Source organism: Lissotriton vulgaris, chromosome 7 (assembly GCF_964263255.1).
Source record: "Lissotriton vulgaris chromosome 7, aLisVul1.2, whole genome shotgun sequence".
NCBI classification, from domain to species: Eukaryota; Metazoa; Chordata; class Amphibia; order Caudata; family Salamandridae; genus Lissotriton; species Lissotriton vulgaris.
In genome coordinates, this window is record NC_141695.1 from 1,164,410,971 (window position 1) to 1,164,436,687 (window position 25,717).

The following is a 25,717-nucleotide window of genomic DNA, read 5'->3' on the forward strand; positions in this document are numbered from 1 at the left end:
TACCATTATAACGCATAGCATTACAACACATAGTACCCTTACACTAACCAACACTTACCCTACTGTTGCACCCCCTGGAGTTATAATAGTAATTTTTACCCCTACACTATCCAACACTTACCCTACTGTTGCACCCTCTGGAGTTAGAATACTAATTTTTACCCCTACACTATCCAACACTTACCCTACTATTGCACCCCCTGGAGTTAGAATAGTAATTTCTACCCCTACCCTATCCAACACTTACCCTACTGTTGCACCCCCCCTGGAGTTAGAATAGTCATTTTTACCCCTACACTATCCAATACTTACCTTACATGCAATGTAATGTTATGCGTTGTAATGGTATGCGTTATAAAGGTAGCATGCGATGTAATGGAATGCGTTGTAAAGGTATTTTTTAAAAATTCGTTGTAATGGCATGCGTTGTAATGGAATGCGTTGTAATGGATGTTGCATTGTAAAAGATGCGTTGTAAAGGTTTGCGTTGTAAAAGTATGCGTTGTAACGTCATACATCCGCCAATGGAGAAGTCAAGTTTCCTGTTCTTATTCGACTTTTATGCTCAGAAAGGCGTGTTTTCATTTTTCTTTCTGTCTTTCCCACATACAAAAGCCCGCATGAGCATTTTATGACATATATTACATTCACAAGTTGTCTGATTCTGTAATGTAATACTTTCACCTGATTGTGGATGTGAAAGCGTTTCCCCCTATATTGCGTTGTTACAATGTATGCAGTTCCAGCATTTAAATGTTCCTACATTCTGCAATTTTTTGGTGCCCTTCTTACATGACAGCATTTCTTTGAGATTTTTCGCCCTTGTGTAGGCAAACAGTGGTTTTTTTTTGAATAATTGATGAAAGTCCTCTTCCATTTCCAATAGTTCCCATCGTTTCATTATGATTCGTTTTATATCCCTTGATGACGTGGAGTATTTAGAAACAAACACTGTTCTGTCACTGGTTGATCTTTCTGTCTTCTCCAATAGTTTTTGTCTTGGAATTGAACGCGCTTTTTGCATTTGATTATCTATTAACGTCTCCGGATATCCTCTGTCCAAGTAGTTTTGCTTTTGTTGTAAACATGACTCCTTACACGATTTGTCTTGTGATGAAATTCGACAAATGCGTAAAAATTGTGAAAAGGGTAGATTATTCACCAGTGAAGGAGGATGAAAGCTGCTATATAATAAAGCGATGTTTTTATCTGTCGGTTTTTTATACACACTTGTGTGTATGGCTTCATTCCTCAATTCAATTTGAACGTCTAAAAAAGACACTTTCTTCTTGTCCATCAGGTATGTGAACTGAATCCTTGGGTCAACCAAATTTAATGTGCTGATGTTTTTGCACAATTTTTCTTCAGGGCCCTTCCAAATTAAAAATATGTCGTAAATGAACCGACGAAAACAGATCAAACCTTCTCTCCATGTTTCATCATTGAGGATAAAATCATTTTCAAATTTCACCATAAAGGTGTTTGCATATGCCGGCGCTCCAGGAAAACCCATACTTGTGCCATTCAACTGAATAAAGAATTCATCATGCCAAGTAAAGTAGCTATTTTGTAAGCAGAATTCAAGGATTTGTAAGATGAAACTTTTTGGTGCATCCAGATTTTCTTGACTTAATAGTACCCATTCAGCCGCTTCTATTCCACTGGCATGTGGAATAAAAGTATATAATGACACTACATCTATAGTGCATAAGATCCACTCATCTGTTACCTGATCCTTAATGTTGTATAGACATCTCAAAAAGTCAGTTGTGTCCTCAATATATGTCATCCATTGCTGGACAAATGGTAGTAATCTATGAATCTTCCTAGATTTTCAAATATAGACTCACATCCTGCCACAATCGGTCTAAAAGGAGGGTCTATCTTACTCTTATGAATTTTCGGTAAGAAATAAATTCTTGGTCGTTTTGGGAAGGGGTTTGTCAAGTATTTTTTCGTGGTTGTACTGATCCAATTTAATTCTTCAGCTCTGTCAAGAATTTTATTGAGATTGTCAACAATGTCCATCGTAGGATCTTAGTCCAAAGTTCCATATGTATTTCTGTCATTGACATGTTCAAGAGCTTTTCTGTTGTAAAAATCCGTGTCCATGATAACTAGCCCTCCTTCTTTATCTGCTTTTTGAATTATGATCTCTGTTCTGTTGGCCAATTGTTTCAATGCACTGTGTTCAGCTCTACTTAAGTTTTTTTGTTTTCTATTGTAATTTATTTTCTTCAAATCTTGTTTTATCAGTCTCTCAAAAGTATCTAGAGTTTTATGAGAAATTGGTGCTTTTAGCCTTAAATATGGGAGTCTCTCTGGTAGAATCTTGTGGACAAACGTCGGTAAAGAAATTTCTCAATCTTAGGGTTCTCATGAATTTAAACATGACGATCTCGGTTTCAAGTTCTGATGTATTGTAGGTACTCACAAATGAAATTCCTTTATTAAGAACTCGAACTTCAAGTTTAGACAGTTGTAATTGTGACATGCTCATCACCAGGTTTATTTCTGTATTTGACTCCGCAATCCTGTCTTGAGTTTTTCTTTTTCTTTCTCTTTTTCCTTTTCCTTTGCCTCTCCTTGTTTTTTGTTTGAAGGTTTGCTTGCGAGCGTTCCTGGTAACTCCTCTGGTGGACGTCCTGTCTGCACTGCCCCCTCTAAAAAAGACACATTCAAAGATGTTCCTGATGTTCCTGGTGTAGATTCTTTGGCTGTCTCAGTAGATACTACTGGAAGATTTCTTCAAATATCTGCAAATCCACAATTTTTTACATGGGAAAATTGGGAGCCTTACTGGGTTTTCCAGAGAACCACTTCTTGAGCTACTGCTTGGGTCTGGTGGGTATATACAGACTTGTGTTTTAACATCTCAGATGATTTGGAGAAACACAATAGCGAGTGGCAGCAGAGACTCGACTCAAGTGATCTCTTTTTGTATGTATCCCTCCAGCTCAACATTACCCTACTCTGCTCCTCTGGGTTGCAAGCGCTGCATTACAAAACAGTCTTTGACTTATATTTCACTCCTGCAAAGATTGGGGTACGGAGGGGATACCCTACCCTCGGTGCCACGTTCTTGAAGCAGGTCTGATCCATATGTTCTGTACATGTCCACGGCTGGATTCACTCAGGCTAGAGATCTAAAAAATCTTGGTGGTCGTCCTAGACACTAATTTAGTATTGACTCCACAAATCATGCTTCTCTGTGTGCAAGAGGCAGCAGATGCTGTAGAAGGGGAGGCTTTGGTTTTCCTCAGCACAGCAGTTTGTTGTATTTGAGTTGCTTCAGTATGGCTTGGTCCACAACCCCCGCCTTCCAGCAATGGCAAGATCATTTCTTGTCAGTGTTCAATCTAGCGTCTACACTATACAAGCATAAAGGTAGGAAGGCTAGATAGAAGGGAAGGAAAATCTGGGGTCCCCTATTAGACTGGGTAAATTCTCTCCAGCAGGTGTGAGACTCAATCATTTGTTGAATTTAGGTTGGCTTTGACCCCTTATGAGATTTTTGAAAGGACTATGCAATTAAAATTATGTATCTGCACGCCTTAAGCACCTTATTGCTCAAGCAATTGTATGCCCTCAGTACTCTAAGAATATGTTTTGGGGGATATAGGGGCAGATGTATCAAGGTCATTTTTAGTCGCAAATGCTGCGAATCGCAAAAAAGCCGCGTTTGCAACTAAAAATTCGCAATTTGGAATGTATGAAGCAAAATGCATAGCAAAATTAAGGAATCGCTAAATTTGCCATTCCTTAATTTTGAGTAAGCATTTAAGGAATCACAAATTGCGATTGCTTAAATGCTATGCATCAAGCATTTCAAATTAGCGATTTTCCCTTAAGAAATCGCAAATTACCACCAACTTGTAGTTGGTGGTAATTTGCAAATTCTTTTACAAAAGCACTTTTTGGCATTTGTATAGGTGCCATGTGGCGTTCATACATGCCCTTAGGGCATGTATGTGCGCCATATGCGCACACATGTAAATTTCAGGGGTGCAGAAGGGTGTCCTTAAGACACCCTTGCACCCTTGAAATTATTCTAAATTTGCGATTAGCAAATTGCGAATCGCAAATTGATAATAACTTCCCATTCCTTCCTATGGGCCTCCTGGCCCATAGAAATGAATAGGAAATTATTCCTTAATGCGATTAGCAATTTGCTAATCGCAATTAAGGAATTTTAAGAAATCGCTAAAAAATAGCGATTTTTTACATACATCCCAAATTGCAATTCTTAAATAGCAATTTCTAAAAAATCGCTATTTAAAAATCGCAAATGATGGTGATGATACATCTTCCCCATAGTTCTTATGACATTATGATATATTTCTTTCTTACTAAATGGTATCGGCTATACTGCATTTATGAGCCTGGATTTTAGACATCTATGCTTTAGTAGCTTTTATATCTATTAGGCTACGAATTATGTATATATGTTTTTATCTAGTATCAATACTTTTCATTGGGTTGTTGGCAGTGATCTTTAATCCTCGCTGAGTATAATGTTTAGCCAAGCACTTTAGAATTGAGTTAAAATGCTTTTCTGTTTTTTTGTATTTGAAGAATATGACGCATTGTTTTGTGATGTTTTGCACCATGTGCATTGTATTCATTGATTTGGATTTTAGATATACATGCCCTAGTAGCTTTTGCATTCACTATGATATGAATTATTGATATATGTTTGTCTATTTCATCCTTGAATATCCATTTTCACTGTGCGTGTCCCCCCTCCTCCATGCTCCTCTATAGTGATGAACTATATATGAAAAAGCATCTACAAAAATATAATAAAAAAAGAAACAGAATTAAAACAAAACGAAACAGTCATTAAGGCATGCACTGTTCATCAGGCATAGATAGATCCTGATAGATCCTGTGTCTTACTACCTTGTGGCTATGGCTACAAGATTTAGAAGTTGTTCTAGTGAGAATGGCTTAGGATCATATGGAATTTTGGTGGGAGATATTTATACATGATAGGGTATTGTAGCAGTTTTTGTTTTAAGCCTGTGTTTTTGCAGTCTATGCTCTTACCATAATTTTTTTCACAAGTTACCTTTCTGTGCTTTGTGGATCCGTTCTGCCATCACAATACTTTTTGGTGGCATTTCTGAGGATTCAGTGTTTGACTGTTTCTAGTTAAGTTACACTTGTCACCTGTCGCCCTAAAAGTGATTACGTCTAATTGGAAGAATGTAGGCGGCTTTCTCTACAGAAGTGGTACTCCCAAACATTTTCTTAGGGGGGTTCAAGGCGGATTGGCAGTAAGGTGGGTGTAGGGTAAGTGACAACAAAGGCGTAATTCTGAATTGTTTATCGAAAAAGGCACAGGGAATAACAATTATTTCTTGAAAGAACCCTCACTCACGAACCTAGTTGATGATATGCTTCATAATGGGGTTCACATCCGAGCAGCTGAATGCCTCTCGGGTGTGTTACGCTGCCTGGTTACAGCGGAGCTGGTTTTTTCAGTGCAAGGTGAGTGAACGAGTGAATGATAAAATTGCCTTGACTAATCCTAAGAAATTTTTAATATTGGAATAGTAAGGCAAGATTAAAAGTGTAAATTGCATGTTTTTTTTGTTGGATTGACCAATGGCATCCACGAGTGATAGAAGTGATAGTGGTCGGTCTACATGTTTAAGCCTCAATATGCCAATTTGTGAAGCTTTCTTCCGGACCAATCCTGCCACGGTGGTATGCACCCACTAAGGCGCACCCTACCCTGTGGCAGTCATAACTGCAAACTTACGGTTGACCTTTCAGCGTTGTCTTAAAGAGAATGGGCACGATGTAGGTAATTCTAAATTACCACTTCTAAAATACCGAATCATACCGATTCGGTATTTAAGAAGTGGTAAATTAGAAGGGGGGAAATGTAGGTATTTCAGATTCGGTAAATACCGAATCGTTAAGATTCGGTATTTACCGATTCTGTAAATACCGAATCGGTAAAGCCCATTGATTCCTATGGGCATTGCAGCCCATAGGAATCAATGGTCATTACCGAATCGGTATTTACCGATTCGGTAAATACCGATTTTTGCAAGGGTGCAGGGGGTGTCACTTTGACACCCTCTAGCACCCTGAATTCAGGCACGTGTGCCATGTGGCACACAGACATGCCCTAAGGGCATGTCTGTGTGTCACATGGCACTGGTGTGCATGCACACATGTGCATGCACACCTGTATTCGGTATTTTACCACCCAATAGGATTGGGTGGTAAAATACCGTTTCTCAAAGCCCTGTGGCACTCTCACTTGTGCCAGCTACATCTGCATTTACAGAATCGGTATTTTACCGAGTCTGTATTTACTGATTCGGTAATTTTACCGAATCGGTAAATACAGAATCGGTCAAATACCGATTCTGTAAATGCATGCCCTACATCTGGAAACCGTAATACCAGTCGGAAACGGCCGAATTCGGCCGTTTCCGACCGGTATTAGGGCACCTACATCGGGCCCAATGTGTTTAAGTTCTGAGAGACAAAAAACAGAAATGCGCAAATATCCAGCTCAAATACTTGCTTCAGAATAGAACTCAGTCAATGCAAAGCAACTAGCATAACCTTGTGCTGCCATACATGCTTTTATTTAGGCTGTAGTATCTATAGTGTCTATAGTGAAGCGCATATATTAAGCACTAATATGACCGATAATTTCTTTTATGTGCTTGGAGGGTATACAGGACTATTGTAAGTCCAAGGACTAGAAGTTTCTCATTAAACACACCTTCACACATCTTTAAGCAAGTATTTGACCTGAATATTTGCGCATTTCCGTTTTTTTGTCTTCCAGAACTTAAACACGTTCTCTTTCAGACAACGATGAAAGGTCATTTGCTTGGTGGGAACCCCATGATGAAGCATGTCACCAACTAGGTTGGTGAGTGAGGGTTCTTTTATTAAGAAATAATTGTTATTCCCTGTGCCTCATTTGATAAAACAATTTGGAATTACTCCTTTGTTGATTAAGTATAGACAGTGAGGGGACCGGGAGTGGTTCCCTTATACCCTTTCTCTCTTTTTGTTTGTTTAGTTTTTTGTAGGGTAAGTGAACCATATACATCTAGTGACTGAATTGAACAATGTGAAACCAGAAAACAATCCCGGCTTCCCCACTTTACTAAAATGTGTGATCCTAGGCAATTGCTTTATTTCATTTTTCCTCCTTTTTCATCATTATCACATTTAAGAGGGTCTCGAAATACATGACTTCAGGATGTGCACTGTACAAAACCTTCTCCTGTGTTTGGTTTAATTGTTTATAACGTTGTTTGTGTATAATAGGAACCCAGCCTAGGCAAAGAGTGCACATAACAACTGACTTGCTGTTTTAGTTCTCTATTGAAATATTGTCAGGGTGGTTGGGAAGAATTCATATTTCTAAATTCATGTTTGAAAACTTATCACTTTAAAATTAATATTTATCAATGCACTTATATAATCTGATGTACTAATGTGAAAAGGAAATTCTGCATGTTAATTAAATGCATTTCTGAATTTTGAAGAGACTTTGTCATATTTTTATACTATTGATGCACGATGTCTTTCAAAAATGAAGGTGTTCCTAAAGTTAAATGATGCAGGACTCCCTAGTTACATCATTTCTTTAACATCAATGAACCTTTAAAAAAAATGCTTGCCTGTTTATTTAACATATTTTTATTGTTAGTGCTGGGTCGAATAAACAGCAGTCCAGTGCTGCTGTTGATCAGGGTTGGCGAATCGAGTAAACAGCAGTCCAGTGCTGCTGTTGACCAGGGGGCCCGTGTTAAAGTCAGGAGGGCTGCATGCGGCCCCTGGGCCGTATTCTGAGTATCAATGCTCTACAAGGACCATTCTCCTGATTTAGAGCTTGGTGGATGGGTTACTCCATCAGAAGCGTGATGGATACCTCATCCACTTTATTGCAAGAGCATCATCTCCTATGGTACTCACAATAAAGCCATACAGGTTATCTGTCATGTTTGTGATGAAGTGCCCTTCCCCCAAACCCTAAATCACACTTTTTGTCCCTTGCATCACATAAAAGAAGAGAACGAATTGCTGATTACATACAACTCAGATACAGCATATCAATTCTTTTAAATTTATGTAACAAAGAAATCCTAATCCGTGAACAGCTCTTAAAAATTAGCAAGAGGATTCTGTACGATTGATTTTAATTCAAACAGAAACCCATATTTTACATTTGAAATGCTGAGGAACTGTATCATCCACTTTTTATCAAGCAAACAGGAGAATACTTTTAAACATGTATCTTCCGTGCCTTTGTCCTGTTGTTAGCAGAAGTGGTGCAAATGGATTTCCACTTCTTTTTGTTATTTTTTTTCAACCTGTGATTTTTTTGTGATATGGCCCACTACTGTCAAACAATACAAGGAAAGCTAACATGCTTAGGGCAGTGGAGACACACAGATAACACATAACCTATGAGTTTAAATTAGTGTTTCCCCAACTGTGGGACTTCGGAAGCCAATTTTTGGTGGATCGCCAAAGTCCACGTAATAAATAAAGACGCCTTTAAAAAACAGAGGTCTAATGTCAGGCTATTCATTCTGCTGCTTACTTTTTCTTAACATGGGATTGGTGTTTACGAACTCCTCTCACTTTGCAGTCAGAGAAAGAAAAGTAAAGTGAATTAAGTGACATTCCGGCTGGAGTATATAAAGCGTGGAAGGAAATGAAAGGCTGTAGAATGTAATTTTTTCCTAACACACAACAAAATGTGAATACATGTAAGTGTGATGGAAACAAAGATTTTAACAGGATCAGAGCAAATCAAGACACTTTGCTCGGTGATGCAAAAATAATAAATATTCACTGCAACCTGATTTTCACACATTATCATTTGTGTGCCGGTTTTATCTATAAAATTGTATGTCTCTGTAAATGTAATGACCATTTAAAATGAAAATGTGTTGTCTGGAAATGACAATGCGGTACCACATGATGCTTTAGTTACAGTAAACTGTTGCCCGCCTCATGTCCTTAAAGTTATGTGGGTTTGCGAAAGTTTGTCATACTAAAAAGTTGGTCTTGAGTCTAAAAAGTTAGGGAAGCATTGGTTTAAAGTGTATATCATAGCAGTCTGTGGTGTATATATAGTAGTTTTAGTATTCACAGAATATATCATAGCAGTTTGGAGTGTATAAATAGTAGCCTTAGTATTCACAGTATGTATCATAGCAGTCACTGGTGTATATATAGTAGTTTCAGTATTCACAATATGTATCATAGCAGTCTGTGGTGTATACATAGTAGTTTTAGTATTCACAGTATGTATCAATGCAGTCTGTGGTGTGTAATCTTAGTGTTTACAGTATGTATAATAATTCTGTGGTGTATATATAGTAGTCTTAGTGTTTACAGTATATATCATAATAGTCTGTGGTGTGTATATATAGTAGTCTTAGTGTTTACAGTATGTATCATAGCAGTCTGTGGTGTATAATTAGTTGTCTTAATGTTTACAGAATATATCATAGCAGTCTGTGGTGTATATTTAGTAGTCTTAGTGTTTACAGTATATATCCTAGCAGTCTGTGGTGAATATTTAGTAGTCATAGTGTTTACAGTATTTATCCTAGCAGTCTGTGGTGTATGTATATATATAGTAGTCTTGTGTGTTTACAGTATATATATATCCTAGCAGTCTGTGGTGTATATATAGTAGTCTTAGTGTTTCTAATATATATCATAACAGTCTGTTTGTGTACATATAGTAGTCTTAGTGTTTATAGTATATATCCTAGCAGTCTGTGGTGTATATATAGTAGTCTCAGTGTTTACAATATATATCATAGCAGTCTGTGTTGTACATATAGAAGTCTTAGTGTTTACAGTATGTATCATAACAGTCTGTGGTGTACATATAGTAGCCTTAGGGGTCATCTTTGTCTTCATAAGCCTCTTTCCTCCCCTTTCAAGCATTTTGTAATTTTTCATGAGGTAACACAACCAGGCGACAGAGAAGCTTTAATCTAAGACATTTAGTGATACATATGGATATAGTTTTGCACACTTTACCATTATCTGTAATACTGATATAATATATTCATTAAAATATCTTGTCAAATGATAGACTGCAACACTGTATTATAATCAAATGCATTGCTTATCATTGATTTCCTGCATCCTGAAAATGCAACTTCATTTTCCAATCTTTTATTTACACAGGCGATGATGGTAAAACTTATATCAAAGGCGACTTTGAAGTTTGCTTTTTGCCTCCAGTTCTGCTTACGTTTGAACTCCCGGCTGATTACCCATCAGCCTCCGCTCCAGTGTTTATGCTCAGCTGCAAATGGCTCACACCAATGCAGGTTTGATCGAAACTCTATTTATTTAAGTTACCAATGAAATGACATTTTAATGAATTACAGATAATGTGAAGCAGTAGAAATGTTTTTTTTACTCTATTCCAAAATAATTTTTATGGCAGCATGTATTGAATAAGGACCAGAATTATTCTTAAATATTGATGTAATATCTTGAGGTATGTAGCCTAACGTCATCTAGAATCTAGAACATGTTTAAAACAGTCGACAAGTTTTTGCTCAGTAATGTACATAAGTGTGATGGGCAATATATAATTAGCTTTAGGAGTTGATTATAGTGCGCTGCCCTTCAGGGACGAGGAAATAGAGGGGAAACAACGTTCTTTTCACTGATCTTGAAAAGATTTGCTCACTAACTTAATCGAGAAAAATCTGCTGCTAACTCTAAATTTTTTATCACCATATGTTTTGAGAAAAAAAATAGTTCCTTCTCTATCCCTAGTTTACATCTATTATTTATTTATGAATGTATTTATTTAAGAATTGTATATAGCGCTGGCCAGACCCAGAGGTATTGGAGCGCTTTACAACATTTAAAATAAAGAAATCGAACACATAGTATGGCAGTCGTACACACAGTAAAACATTAGTACACAATGAGTTGCAACGAGTCCAGTTCAAGGAGGGGGGACAGAGGAGCAGGTCGAGAGGTAGGTGGTGTAGAAGCCTTCATTATCCACGATGCCAAAAGCTGCGGTGTGCGTGATTCTCCGTTAAGAGTCAGTTAACCATTCAGGAGAATACGATTGAGGAAGAGGTCTTGGAGCTGACTTTTGAATTTTAAGAAGGAGGGGATGGTCCTGATATGGACTGGAATGGAGTTCCAGATTTTGGGAGCGTTTCCTGAGGAGTGTGATAGTGATTTTTGCTTGCAAGTTTGCGGGGGAAGGAGACGTAGAGTGTTAATACTCCTGAGGGTTCTTGTCTGGCTGGCCTTATTGAGTTTGGCGGCCAGGTAGGCATGTTTCCCAGTGTTCAGAGCTTTGTGTGTGAGACAGGCAGTTCTGAAGTTGGCACGCATTTCGATTGGGAGCCATGTTAGCTCTCTGAGAGCAGAGTAGATGTGTTCATATTTCTTTACTCTGGTGACCATCCTGGCTGCTGCATTAAGAGTTGATCTGAGGGATGCAAGGTGTGCTTTTGCTGTGCTTGTGAGGGTTGCGTTCCCGTAATCCTACCTGGACAATACCAGGGATTGAGTTGCCTGTTTGAGGTCGTTGGGAGGGATGAAGGGTTTTATTTGGTAGAGAAGTTCTAGGTTGAGGAAGGCACTCTTTTCAGTGTTCTTGATGTGTTAGGTCATGTCTAAGTTTGGGTCCAGAGTGATTTTCAGTGATTTAACTGAGTCGGCTGGGGTGAGCTGGAAGTTGAGAGCGTCGATAGATTTAAGCCATTCTGTGATTTGGGGAGTCTTGGTGAGAAGGATTTCCATCTCACCTTGGTTGAGTTTCAGGTGGTTGAAGAATAGCCAGTGTTGAACTTGTTTTAGGGTGTGGTTTAGTCTCTGAATGTAACCGATGGAGGAAGTTTCTAGATAGATCTGGGTATCATCCGCATAGAGGTGGAAGGGAATATTGGCTTTTTTTAGTATGTTGGTGAGAGGTTCAATGTAGATGTTAAATAGTTGTGGGGAGAGGACTGATCCTTGAGGGAAGCCTCTGTTAAAGGGGAGTAGGTCAGACATGGAGTTTTTCATTTTTATTCATTGGATGCGGTTTTTCAGAAAGGAGGTGAACCCTTTGCAAGACCACGTCTTCAGCTCCTACCATTTCTTGAACTACCTTGATGAGTAGTTTGTGGTCAACCGTTTCGAAGGCTGATGATAGATCTAGGAGTATGAGTAAACTGCATTGGTCTGCATCTAGAGATTTGTAGATATCATCAATGACAGTCAGGATTGCTGTCTCTGTCCTGCAACCTTTTGTGAAGCCTGATTGATGAGGGTCTAGCAGGTTACTGCTGTCTATGTGTTAGGTGAGTTTCCAGTATTTTCGCTAGATTGGAGACCGGTCTGAAGTTATTGAGATAGTTTGGGTCAGAGCATGCTTTTTTTAGTAGTGGTGTGACTTGGCCAATTTTAAGGCAGTCTGGCATAACTCCGGTTCTCAAGGAGCTATTTATAATCCTGGTCCAGAGCAGGGCAAGGGAGAGTTTGAGCTTTTTAGCCAGTTGAGCCGGTTTAGGGTCAGCAATGTGAGACAAGGGTTTGGTACTGGTAATCATTTTGATGATCATTGCTTCGGAGATGGGGTTGAAAGATTTCCAGTTGTTGGGGGGGAGGCTTGGTGGGTTGTTCTTTTCTTTTCCTGGGAGCGGGCTATCGACGGGAGGTCTGCGGTAGTCGTCCCTTGAGAGCTCAATCTTGGTGATTTTCTCATTGAAGAAGCTGGCAAAGTTATCACATAACTCTTTGGACGCCTGTTTCTGACTTTTTTTGTTTCAAGGGAGCTATTTGGTTTAGTATGGAAGTCATTGCTACGTTGTAATGCGCGGTGAGCTCTGTTGCAGAAAGGTCATATGGGATGGTGGGAAGGAGTGAGCTTACCCTTTCTTCCAGGTCGGCCAGGGGAATCTGTCTGAGATTTCTCATCCAATGGGTGGACACACGTGTACGAGGGAGGCATTTGATTGTTTGGTTGATGTGGAATAGAATGATGTGGTGGTCTGACCAGTCACAGGAAGGATGTGGTTGATAGCGACTGAGCTATGATAGCTTCCAAGATAGAGCCTCTGTTGTGGATATGTTCTGTGCAGTGTTGGGTAAGGTTGTTGTTGCATAGAAGTTCGTTCAGAGATTGGATCAGAGAGTTGTTTTCCTCATTCCAATGCAGATTGAGGTCACCTAGAATTATATTGTTGGATTCCGAGAGTGAGCAGTGGGTTATCAGGTCGGAAAGATGAGGGGGTGTTAACTGGCGGTGGTAGAGGAGGTGGCAGTATATCGTTTTGTTGTCGATCGTTTTCATGGTGGAGCTTAGGTATTCGAAAGACACAGCTGTGCTCTCGCAACTACAATAAAGTGTTACAGCAAAATAGTACAATGACCAATGTAATATGATGAACAGAAGCAGAATCTTTCGTGTGTTTCTTATCACAGCAAGGTGATGGTTTAATGTGTCCAGACTTGAGGAATGTCACAGTAAGCCGACACGTGTTTCGTCGTGTACAGTTGAGTCAACACGACTCTTCAGGGCTTTAATCTCAACTTAGTTGAGAATAGTCTGGACCTTGTAGTTGAGGTCTAAGTAAGTGGATTTGGAGAGAGACACTGAGTCTTAGAACAGGTTAGTGACTGAGTAGGAATGGTATATCCAATGGAGTCACGTGCAAACAGCAATGTTTGCCATTAAATTCCGCCCTGTTAGGTAGGTCAAATTCTTCAAGTTTTAGCACTGAATACGTGTGCGTATCAGGCAGTAACCGGGAGGGGACCCTTCTGTGGAAATGCTTCGGGAAACGGGTTTGTTTCCTCTTTAGCGTAGTGCCGTAGTGCGGAATCCCTCCTCTTTTGGTTCCCGGTCGGCGTCTCTCGTTGACCTACCTAACAGGGCGGAATTTAATGGCAAACATTGCTGTTTGCATGTGACTCCATTGGATATACCATTCCTACTCAGTCACTAACCTGTTCTAAGACTCAGTGTCTCTCTCCAAATCCACTTACTTAGACCTCAACTACAAGGTCCAGACTATTCTCAACTAAAGTTGAGCTTAAAGCCCTGAAGAGTCGTGTTGACTCAACTGTACACGACGAAACATGTGTCGGCTTACTGTGACATTCCTCAAGTCTGGACACATTAAACCATCACCTTGCTGTGATAAGAAACACACGAAAGATTCTGCTTCTGTTCATCATATTACATTGGTCATTGTACTATTTTGCTGTAACACTTTATTGTAGTTGCGAGAGCACAGCTGTGTATTTATGTTTAGTCTTTGACTTTCTTCAGGTGGTTAAGGGTGTTTTCCGCCTGCTCTTTACGCACTACGCATCGACCATTCCCTCAACACACTGTAACGTAAGAATTGAGGCAGTGCGCCCGCGATATCTGAATTTTCAAAAATACCCCAGATCAGTTTAATAGGTATTCGAAAGAGTTGTATTTGAAGGAGTCCGTTTCCATTACAGAGATGTTGCATCCCTATCATCAGAGTACACAGTGCTTTAGTACATCCTTTTTTACATTAACATATAGGCCTTTCTTTTCTTCTTATACCTTCCAAGCTGTTACACATAAAGTCAAAAATATGCAAATTATCTAGGCTGTTACGCATCACTAAATGTACACATAGGCAGACACTAGGTAAAACCCTTTGATTCATCTGACTCCTAGTTCACCCTCTACCTATCCAATGAGTTATAAGCATACCACAGCTACCTTCACTATGCCAATAATGTGCCTTGAGCTCTGAAAAAGTTAATCAAGGCTCATCCACCTTCCACTTCAGCCTGCTGAGATATCTCATCAGTCTGCAGTCTACCACACCTAAACAAAGCACACCTCTTACAGTATTTATCTGATTAATTACCACACTCTTTATTCATCACAGTCATCTCTGCTATACATACCAATATCAAAATCCCATCTAATACCTGATCCAGCAATTAAAAAATTACCTGCTCAAAATCACCTTATTCAAATAGTTCGCCGAATTCCAAAGAGAACCACAATCACCCTCAACTTAAGTTTACAAAACTGTAGCTCTACAATCACCTACTATATTTTTTCATAGCAACTATACCTTAAGGAAGACTGGGTTCATGATTCATTCCACTACCTTATTTAATAAGCATAGGAGACCCTTCTTTTGTATCAGAGCAAATTAATGGATGCTGCATTCTGATTTGTGACTTGGTGTGGGCTTATAGGATAGCTGTATTTGAGAATGCCTGTATTACAGGCATCTTGGGGGTGGAGAGGGAACACTATCCACAGCCCTAAGAGAGAAACAGGAGCAGCCATATTGACTCTCAGGATCATCCTAAGCCTCTGATCATTTGGACCAGATCATGGCTGAACCTTGCATAGAAGCAATTTGTATTGCATTTCAGAATAATGTATACAGAAATATTGCCTGAAATACATATGTTGTCCTAAATAATGCTAACAAAACTATCACCCTATTGGGGCTAGATTTTCTGCTATTAACTCTAGTCAGACACTATTTTTTATACAATATTTAAGACACAATATTTATCTCAGATGATACTCCAACAACCATATTCTTGTACCACACTGTAGTGGCTGTGCCAAAGTAAAGCTGGCCTGGGAAATCAGGATTTACTAAGTTTCTGGGAAATGGGCAGAACTGGGAGATAACATGTTACAATGAAAGAGATGTCCAAGTCAGTCAACTTAGAGTGACTGGTGCCAAGGTGGCCACAAATTGTTTGGTCACATTCTACTTTAATTTAAAGTCACTAAGTACTATGACAAGTTTTTGGATAGTACGTCTGCACTAGTCTCTCGGAGTAGTAGTCCTAGTTATGGGCAACTTACTGTGTCAGCTGGGCCGACAGGTGAGTGCACAAGCCTTTAGTAGGGTCTGTCCACAGGTGTAGGGTAAAAGTGTTACACATGTATTTCTTCCACTTTTGGTCCCATTTCAACTCACAAATAAGGGTGTCAGAGGAGTGATGTTGTCCATGATTATATTTTCTGCCACTTAAGATCCAGTAGTAAATTTGATGATGAAGGTGTGGCTGCAAAGATCTTGTGTAATCCGTAATAAGCAATCATTTTGTGGTATGAGTTCAAATAGACACCTGACGGTTATCAACTTAGGCTTGAGTATCCAAAGGAGAGCAAGGTAAAGGGATTGGTGCCTATAGAGGAATTGTTATTGCTTTTTTGATTTGTGTCTTTAATTTGTAAGATTTTATGGTATGCTGTATGAATTGTTGCGTGATCAAATTTCATAATAAATGTTGTTGTGTTATTAAGGTAGGCTGACAACTAACAACATTGCAGAATCTGTTTTTAGCACAATAACTATTTGAATGGACTCCCTTTCAAGCATTACCGTAGTACATTTTCCTCCTCTGACTCCAAACATCCGGTCTCAGTCCCTTAAACAGCACATTTTCTGTCATCCTGTATGCCACTCAGCGGTGTGGAATTTTGTAAAATATCTACTTGGCCAAGGGACAAGGTGCGTCAAAAATCTCCTTTACCTGCCTAAAGGTCCATTTGTCCCATTTGTGGGTATGCAGTTTGATGATTAATGACGACACCCTTCTTAACATATATGAACTCTGAGAATACCCTCTGAGATTATGTCAGGACTAATAATATGTGAAAAGTTGAAACCTAGCAACGCTCTGCTTATGTCACATTTCTGTTCATCCAGAATCTGAATATTCAAGTATACCAGTATTCTCTATTATCTGTAAAACCTTTGGATATTTACAGGTTCTGTTTATGAATGAGCTCTGTTCGATTTTTGATCACAGTAGGGATCTGACTAAAGCAGCATTGTCATTATACGCGAGTCTTGATTATAAAAGATTTCAGGATATACCATTGTTCTAACTGAATGACTGCTCCCATTCTCATTTTGAAATGTTAGTACACAGATCCTCGATTGTTTGTTCACATAGATTTTCTTGGGTTGGCTCTGGCCAGGTACTCTAGCTAGGCAGAGTTGGATTTGACAGGAACAGTATGCATATTCTCGCCTTTTGGACCTTAGAAGTGTTTAGCTATGCAGCATCTTATCCTTGGACAAATACAATACGACGTAAATGATGTAACAAAAAAATATATAAATACAACCACCTAAGTTCTTTTAAGTCACCTCTATGAAGTGCAATCCATCTGATTCCCAGTTACCTCCCTGGCACTAATATCAGCAATCCAAAATCCACATGACTAGTTCTGGGCATGTAAAAAACCAATAAAGTTAACAGGGGCAGTTTCTACGCTAAGGTGAAGGAGCGTCACCCTACTGCTATCAGAGCAGTGGAAAAAGGAAAAATAAAATGAGCATAACAACGTTATTATCATTTAATTTTTGGTAGCTATGTGGCTAGGTTAGGGCGTGTTGAGGCTGGTGTTACAGGGAGAAGGAGTGCTTTGTGCACAATAAGTGAACATGATGGTTTGGTCGGCTGTCTTGGGCCAGCCAGTCATGCGCACTTAGCATGTTCTCCACCCGGCTGTATTGCACAGCCTTGGTGGAGCACATACTTAGGCTCCCACTCCCTGTCTGAGCACCCAACCACGGTGCTCAGACCAATCACAATGCTGCTGTCATCAGCATGACAGCAACGGTGTGATTGGCTTGGGGAGCCTGTATGCTTCCTGCTTCCGGGACTCGGAGTCAGGAAGAGAAGCGGAGGAGAGACGAGGGATGAGAGCAACATGTAAGAAGGGACCCCCTCAAAAAATAAGTTGTGGCCCAGGAACAGAGGGGAACAAGCAACAATTCTAATGTGAAAACGTTCCTGCGGTGGCCTACTAATTCAATTATGCAACTAAGTTTATAAATATCTAATCAGGTGACAAAAAATAGAAAAATACTGAATTTATTCAAAACGTGTAAAAATTTATTTTTCTCTTTTTATCTTTCAATTCATATGAGTTCTGTTATCAATCAGAATTCACAAGACATACATTTTTCAATTCATATCAAAAATTTCAAGACAAGTACAGTTAAATCATGAATATCTACAACAGAAAAAATTCTATATACAACATACAAAATTATTTAATAATAACCCTTGGTAACACTCATGTCTCTCAACACACTCACGTGCTAACAATCATACCACACTCAAACTCCAAACTAAGATGGTGAAAAGGAACTGAATTGCTATTTTAGCAAGTTGACGACGCTAAAAAGAGTTGGGCCAAGATGTCACTTAAGGCTCCCGTCGCAGGTCTACGCGCGTTTCGGCAGCTTAAGCTGCCTTCATCAGGACCATTTTCATCATGACTGTGCAGAAACCAAGGGATCTGGAAAAGATATATATATATATGTATATTTACAAAAAATATGTATAACCGTATTGTCACCACAAAAACGTTTAGACAAGTTAAATTTGTTGCCCAACAACAGGGGCTCAACAACATGACCACAGCAAGAAGGAATCTACGTTCAGCAAGACCTAAGTCTATTAGAAAAAAAGACCCAACCTAATACTTATACCTAAACTTCTAGACATGATGGTATATCTAGGACTAGGCATATGATACCACATTACCAGTCATGTTAATCAAAGAAGTAGATTAGTAATTCTAAATTATCATACAAAAAAAGTGAAAAAGTGAGAGGGGAGAGTCTCAAACCTCAAACTATACTCTCAATTACTCATCTTAGTTTAACCAAAGGACGTAGCCCTTGAGCTTACCAATCACATCACACAGCAATAGAGTCACCAAAGAACGTCTTCAGAGCGTGTCAAGGGGCAGGACGTCCTATGCCGCCAATGAGTAGCTGCAGGGAAGAAATGTCTCATATTTTATCTTAAATAAACATTTAGGGGTGAGATTCATTGCAACCACTTCAGTGGAATCCATATCTATTTAGGCTTAAAAAATTACCAAAAGGTAAATACCTTTCTTTTAAAGTTTGAGGAACTTATTAACTTTCTGAGAAGATTTACGGCTTATTTACAGAAGGTTCGCACTGAAGACGTTCTTTGGTGACTCTATTGCTGTGTGATGTGATTGGTAAGCTCAAGGGCTACGTCCTTTGGTTAAACTAAGATGAGTAATTGAGAGTATAGTTTGAGGTTTGAGACTCTCCCCTCTCACTTTTTTCACTTTTTTTGTATGATAATTTAGAATTACTAATCTACTTCTTTGATTAACATGACTGGTAATGTGGTATCATATGCCTAGTCCTAGATATACCATCATGTCTAGAAGTTTAGGTATAAGTATTAGGTTGGGTCTTTTTTTCTAATAGACTTAGGTCTTGCTGAACGTAGATTCCTTCTTGCTGTGGTCATGTTGTTGAGCCCCTGTTGTTGGGCAACAAATTTAACTTGTCTAAACGTTTTTGTGGTGACAATACGGTTATACATATTTTTTGTAAATATACATATATATATATATCTTTTCCAGATCCCTTGGTTTCTGCACAGTCATGATGAAAATGGTCCTGATGAAGGCAGCTTAAGCTGCCGAAACGCGCGTAGACCTGCGACGGGAGCCTTAAGTGACATCTTGGCCCAACTCTTTTTAGCGTCGTCAACTTGCTAAAATAGCAATTCAGTTCCTTTTCACCATCTTAGTTTGGAGTTTGAGTGTGGTATGATTGTTAGCACGTGAGTGTGTTGAGAGACATGAGTGTTACCAAGGGTTATTATTAAATAATTTTGTATGTTGTATATAGAATTTTTTCTGTTGTAGATATTCATGATTTAACTGTACTTGTCTTGAAATTTTTGATATGAATTGAAAAATGTATGTCTTGTGAATTCTGATTGATAACAGAACTCATATGAATTGAAAGATAAAAAGAGAAAAATAAATTTTTACACGTTTTGAATAAATTCAGTATTTTTCTATTTTTTGTCACCTGATTAGATATTTATAAACTTAGTTGCATAATTGAATTAGTAGGCCACCGCAGGAACGTTTTCACATTAGAGACGAGGGATGAGAGACAGCAGCTGTGAAGTGGAAAGCGTTTTTTTTTTTTTATGATTTTGTTTTTTTCAACCCCGCCCCGCCTCTCCACCCTTGTTCCCTACTAGCTCCCACTGAAAGTAAAGCTTTGTCCGAAACTGTACTTTCCCAAAATAGTAAAATAGTGGCATGGTTGAGAAAAAAAATTATAATCAACCGCAACGTTTGTGGCCTGTTATAAAAGAATGCAGGAACACCTAAAGCATGAGCATTCACTGCATGTCATGCTCTATGGAGTTCATCAAGCAAACTTGTGCTGTGTTTGCGGGGCGCAACAAATGTGGTAACCTGACTGTCCACCTACCTGTAAAGGAGTGCGGATATATGGATTCTAGTGCGTCCAGCACATTGTGATCATATGAAAATAACTCTGTAATGTTAAACATATAACTCAGCAATAAAAAAACTGGCATTTTGACAATGTAAACAACAAACTTTGAAAAATCTTTCTTTTTAAAAGGTAATTGAAATTGCAATTCCTTGATGCTTTGACCTTTCAATATTTCTTCACGAATTCCACCAACCTGTTGTATGGTTGGACGTAATACCTTTAATATTTAGAATTGAGACATAAAGAGATCAGGAAATTAGCAAAGGATCAATTTGCTACAGTTTTGCAGAAAATGCATGGCTTTCAGGACACCACTGCAACCATCAGTATTTTAGGTAACGATTTGTATTTACAGTTCTTTTCAATTTCTTATTAATATCTATCTACTCTGTGCCACAGTATTGTGAAACAACCAAGGGAAGCATTGGTAGAATAACAAAAGGATCAAATCCATAAATACACACTATCACAGAGTATCCAGAGACCCAAGAGTAACAAAAAACATATGGTGATTTAAAAAATGATCTTATGAAGCAAATTAATCTATTTTGGGACGTAAGCCTGCCAACAGTAACATCTTTGACCTGCGGGTAGGCCTGGATATTAGCATAAATGTTAAGCTATAGCACTAGTACTATTAAGATAACTCACACTGCTTCCACCATGCATAGGTGGATAATTAAAATGCCTGCGTGCATTATACACGTTCAAAAGCAATAACATGAGTATGGCATCCATTTCAGTCTAAAAAGTGAAGATCACCCAGAAAACAGATTAAATACAAGATGGCCAAGGGTACAAGATACAGACAGAGTGTGTAGCACTTGAACGCATACATGAGAGTGTTTGGCCATACCCACTGTACAAAAAGGTTGCCAACATACAGAAATATATTCGGTAGTGACAATTATTTAATGAACAAGTCATCTGAGCGAGCATTTTAGGCCAAAATATACGAAAGAGCAAAGTGGTAAAGTAGACAAATTGCACACTGTGGCAATCTTGCCTTCTACTTGGTTCTGTCACTGTACGACATTCAAATTGTGACTGCTGAAGTGTGTTGCTACCTTATATTCTCCAGCACATCTCAATCAATCACACGTGGAGATGGCAAGTTGCTGTAGGAGAATGCTAACAGCAGAAGCAGAAATAACCTCACAGTAAACAAGCATTTACAATGCAATGGTCTTGGCATCATTAAAGGTAGAGCTATTGGCATTGCTCATGACATTTCTTTTTTTTTTAATCATAAATAAATGGCATTGTCATTTGCATTGCCAATAGCTTAATCATTAAATAAATGGCAGTGTCATTTACAATGCCAATAGCTACACCCCTACACAGAGCCACCCTCACACAGACAGAGCCACCCACACATAGAGCCACCTACAAAAAAAACTATCCACACAGAGCCACACACAGAGACACACACAGCCACACACACACAGAGCCCCCCCCCACACACACACACACACAGAGCCCCACACACACAGAGCTCTACACACACACACAGAGCCCCACACACACCCAGAGCCACATACACACCCAGAGCCACATGCACACCCAGAGCCACATACACACACAGAGCCACATACACACCCAGAGCCACATACACACACAGAGCCACATACACACAGAGCCACATACACACACAGGAGAGCAAGCACAGAGAGGGGGCAGGGAAGCAAGCACAGCCAGGGGGCAGGGGAGCAAGCACAGCCAGGGGGCAGGGGAGCAAGCACAGCCAGGGGGCAGGGGAGCAAGCACAGCCAGGGGGCAGGGGCGCAAGCACAGCCAGGGGAGCAAGCACAGCGAGGGGGCAGGGGAGCAAGCACAGCGAGGGGGCAGGGGAGCAAGCACAGCGAGGGTGCAGGGAAGCAAGCACAGCGTGGGGAGCAAGCAGATGAAGATTTTTCTACCCTGTGGTGAATTCCTAACTTACCACACCTGAGACCGCGGAGGCCTGGAAGGGGGCGCTTAAGGGCTCCCACCCTCCGGTGCAGGGCCTCTGCGGGGAGCCAATACGCAGCAGGGCTGAGCCCGATCATCAGAGCAGAGGGACGGGCGGGCTGGGAGGATGCCAATGCCACAGGGATCAGCAGAGGTGGGACCCCGATCCTGAGCTGAGAGCCGGTGGATGACCTGGCACCTGCTGACTGCGGGGATAGTGAGTAGAGTCCGACCCTGGCCCTGACGTAATATGGGCGGAGTGAGGCAATGAAGCCAGACGGCCCAGCGGTGGAGTGCGATAGCTGCTGTCCTGAGAACGCTACTAATAAGTCTGTGAGTGGGAGTAGGGCTGGGCCTGTTCGGCCTGTGTGTCGGCAGGCACCCTGGGGGGCAGCGGGCCCAGCGCAAGAGATGAGTGCCCCTGCAGCAGCAAGGGAGGTAGATACAAGTGGCCTGCATGACTAGTGATACAGGCGCATAGAGGCTTAGTTAGCCAGACACACAGGACTCAGGTTGGCGAGAAACTACCAGGGGGGCTGTTGAGCAGTGACTGCAAAACAAACAACCTGGGAACCATAGTCAACCAATTACTCAAAATGGCACGACACAGGAATTGTGTTCACCCTACATGAAAGTAGCCAAGGACGAAGAGTGACTGGCAGTTGGGGGCCGGCTGAAGTGGTGATCCTGCTGCACCCTCCTTGGGAAGGGACAGGGTAGTAGTGGCATGACACTGGACTGAGAGAGCACTGGTTAGAACCAGCATTGCGGGTGCTACAGTTGGAGGGCGTCAACCTCGGAGACTCAGCCCACTGCCACTAAGCAATCATCGAGGCACAGCGCCGGGGACAACTGCGTACTCTCCGAGACCCTGGAGAGCCGGCTTACCTGGTTGACGAACCCACTGGCGGCAGCGGCAATGGGCAAAGCTTCCTGTAAACCCGACCTTGATGGTCCCGGCTGCCTGCCGTGCCTCGCGCCTTTTCCTTTCCGGCATTCCTCAGTAGGGAACGAGGGCGGGACAGCGGCCATGAGGATCGCCCGAAAATGGCGCAGAAAGTCCCTACTTCCAGCACCTTCAGCCTGAACGGCAGTGCGCGGGAAAGGAGGCAAGTCAGTGCGGGTGACGGTGCCCCCGAAAACAACAACAACAAAAAAAATGGCTGCCGCCACCGTCCGAAATTTTCGGAATCGGGGGCGTGTTTTTTGCTGAGTGACGGATGACCACTCAGTAGCAGCATGTAATCGCATTGCGAACTACTTCGGAGATAAAGTCTCCAAGATTTACTCCGCTTTTCCCCTTATACCTCCTGCAGCGGAAATGTCAGCAGACTTATTGAGTGATGAAGCCGATCACAATCTACTACTTAATTTTACCACCCCTCCACTGGTGGATTTAGTTGGGATTTGCAGATCTGTTAAATCTGGCTCTCCTCGGGATCCCGCCTCTCCAAAGAGGCTGGGAGACAGTCTGGAAACATTAGAACCCTATATCAGACATCTGCTAGACATCTCCTTTTCATCCAGTTCCATACCAGAGGACTGGAAACAGGCTGTGGTGCTCCCCTTACGTAAGAAGCCCAACATTAGCGCTGAGAAGCTAGAGAATCTTCGTCCCATCTCCTTGCTGCCTTATTTTTCTAAGATCGCGGAGAAAGTGGCAAATAAGCAGCTAATGAAATTTGTGGAAGAAAGTAACCTCCTTCACCCTACGCAATTTGGGTTTCGGCCGCGTCACTCTACGGAGTCTGCCCTTCTTAGGGCTACCGAAACCCTCAGGCAAGGTGCTGATGAGGGACAAACCATGGCCTTAATCCTCTTGGACCTCAGCGCCGCGTTCGACACTGTAGCACATTCCATCTTGCTACAGTGTCTGAGCAAAGGCGGGGTGAGAGGGGCAGCATTGAAGTGGATTTATTCATTTCTTACAGGCCGGGGTTTCCAAGTGAGGCAGGGTGACCATTACTCTGAGCGCATCTCTCTGGATCAGGGGGTGCCGCAGGGCTCGTCCCTGAGCCTTACTCTTTTTAATCTTTATGTCGCCCCGATTGCTACCTTGGTAGAGAGCTATGGCCTCCAAATGGTATCATATGCCGACGACACGCAGCTGGTCATCTCCCTATCACGCACCCCCGGTCCCTCGGCGGACATCTTCAGAGCTTGCATGCAAGATCTCGCGGCCTGGATGTCCGCCAATTGCCTCAAACTCAACGGAGACAAGACCGAGGTACTGGTAGTGGGGGGAGGCCAATCAGCGTGGACGTCGGCGTGGTGGCCACCGTGCTTGGGCCCACTACCTGCCCCTTGCCAGAAAGCAAAGAACCTGGGCATTTGGTTTGATTCTGACCTTACCTTCGGTCCTCAGATCAATCAGGTGGTTGGATCATGTTTTGGGACCCTTAAAAGTCTCAGGAAGGTATTAAAATTCTTACCTATCAGAGCCCGCCAAACTCTGGTGCATGCACTAGTCACGTCAAAGATGGATTACGGCAATCTTCTCTACTTGGGAACCTTGGAAAAGAACCTGAGCCGTCTCCAGGTTCTCCAGAATGCCGCTGCTAGACTAGTGCTTAGACTATCTAGAAGAGCGGGCTCCGCAGCAGCCCTCCGGTCTCTGCACTGGCTCCCGATTCGCAGCAGGGTGGAATTCAAAGCCCTGTGCACGTGCCACCGGATCATCAACGGGAGAGCTCCGCTCCCTTTGAAAGGATTGCTGACACCCTATGAGCCATCTCGCTCTCTGAGATCTTCCGGTTCAGGACTCCTGTCAATTCCCAGGGTGTCCAGAGCCCGGATGGGTGGAAGATCTTTTAGGCTCCTTGCAGCATCCAGATGGAACAAGCTACCAATGGCACTGCGACTAGAACCCTCAGAAACACTGTTCAGAGCCAAGCTGAAGACTGCTCTATTTTCACAGTAATTTTCTGCATTTATCAGTCTGGTACACATTAGCTCATTAGCGCGGAGACACGCCGCTGTGCGTCACCAAGCGCTCTACAAAACCCCCTAAATAGAAATAGAAATAGACGGATGACGTCACAGATAGAAAGAACGCAAAAAACACACCCCCGAATCCGAAAAAGACAGGGCTTCAACCGAGTGACGCCCCTCTCCTCCATTGGCTGGCCTCCGTTTAGGAAGCCAACCAATGGAGAAGAGGGGCGGGTTCAAGCCCACTAACTAAAAAACATAAAATCTTCGGACTCCGCCCACTGCTACGCAGTGCGACGGTCCTCGACCTAAAAATGTGTACAAGTACCTAAAGGCAATGTGACAGAAACAGAGCAAATGGAGCCACAAGTGGTGTTGATGCGGACAGATGACTAAATTAATCGTCAAAAATAAGGTGGCCCTTTTGAAATTGTGCTTTGACTGCATGATTTTTTGGGTGCCATAAAACATGTTTAGCCTACATCATTAAAATTGTTTCATTCTCATAA

General features: G+C 41.3%; 1 protein-coding gene across 1 annotated transcript in view; it reads left to right on the forward strand.

Annotated features, from left to right (window-relative positions):
• LOC147703099 (E3 ubiquitin-protein ligase RNF14-like) overlaps positions 1 to 25,717 on the forward strand; it is a 165,887-nt gene that overhangs the window by 19,431 nt on the left and 120,739 nt on the right. Inside the window, exon 3 of the mRNA XM_086931636.1 lies at positions 10,201 to 10,346. Coding sequence (XP_086787762.1) covers positions 10,201 to 10,346 — 146 coding nt within the window. The remainder of the gene's footprint in view (positions 1 to 10,200; positions 10,347 to 25,717) is intronic.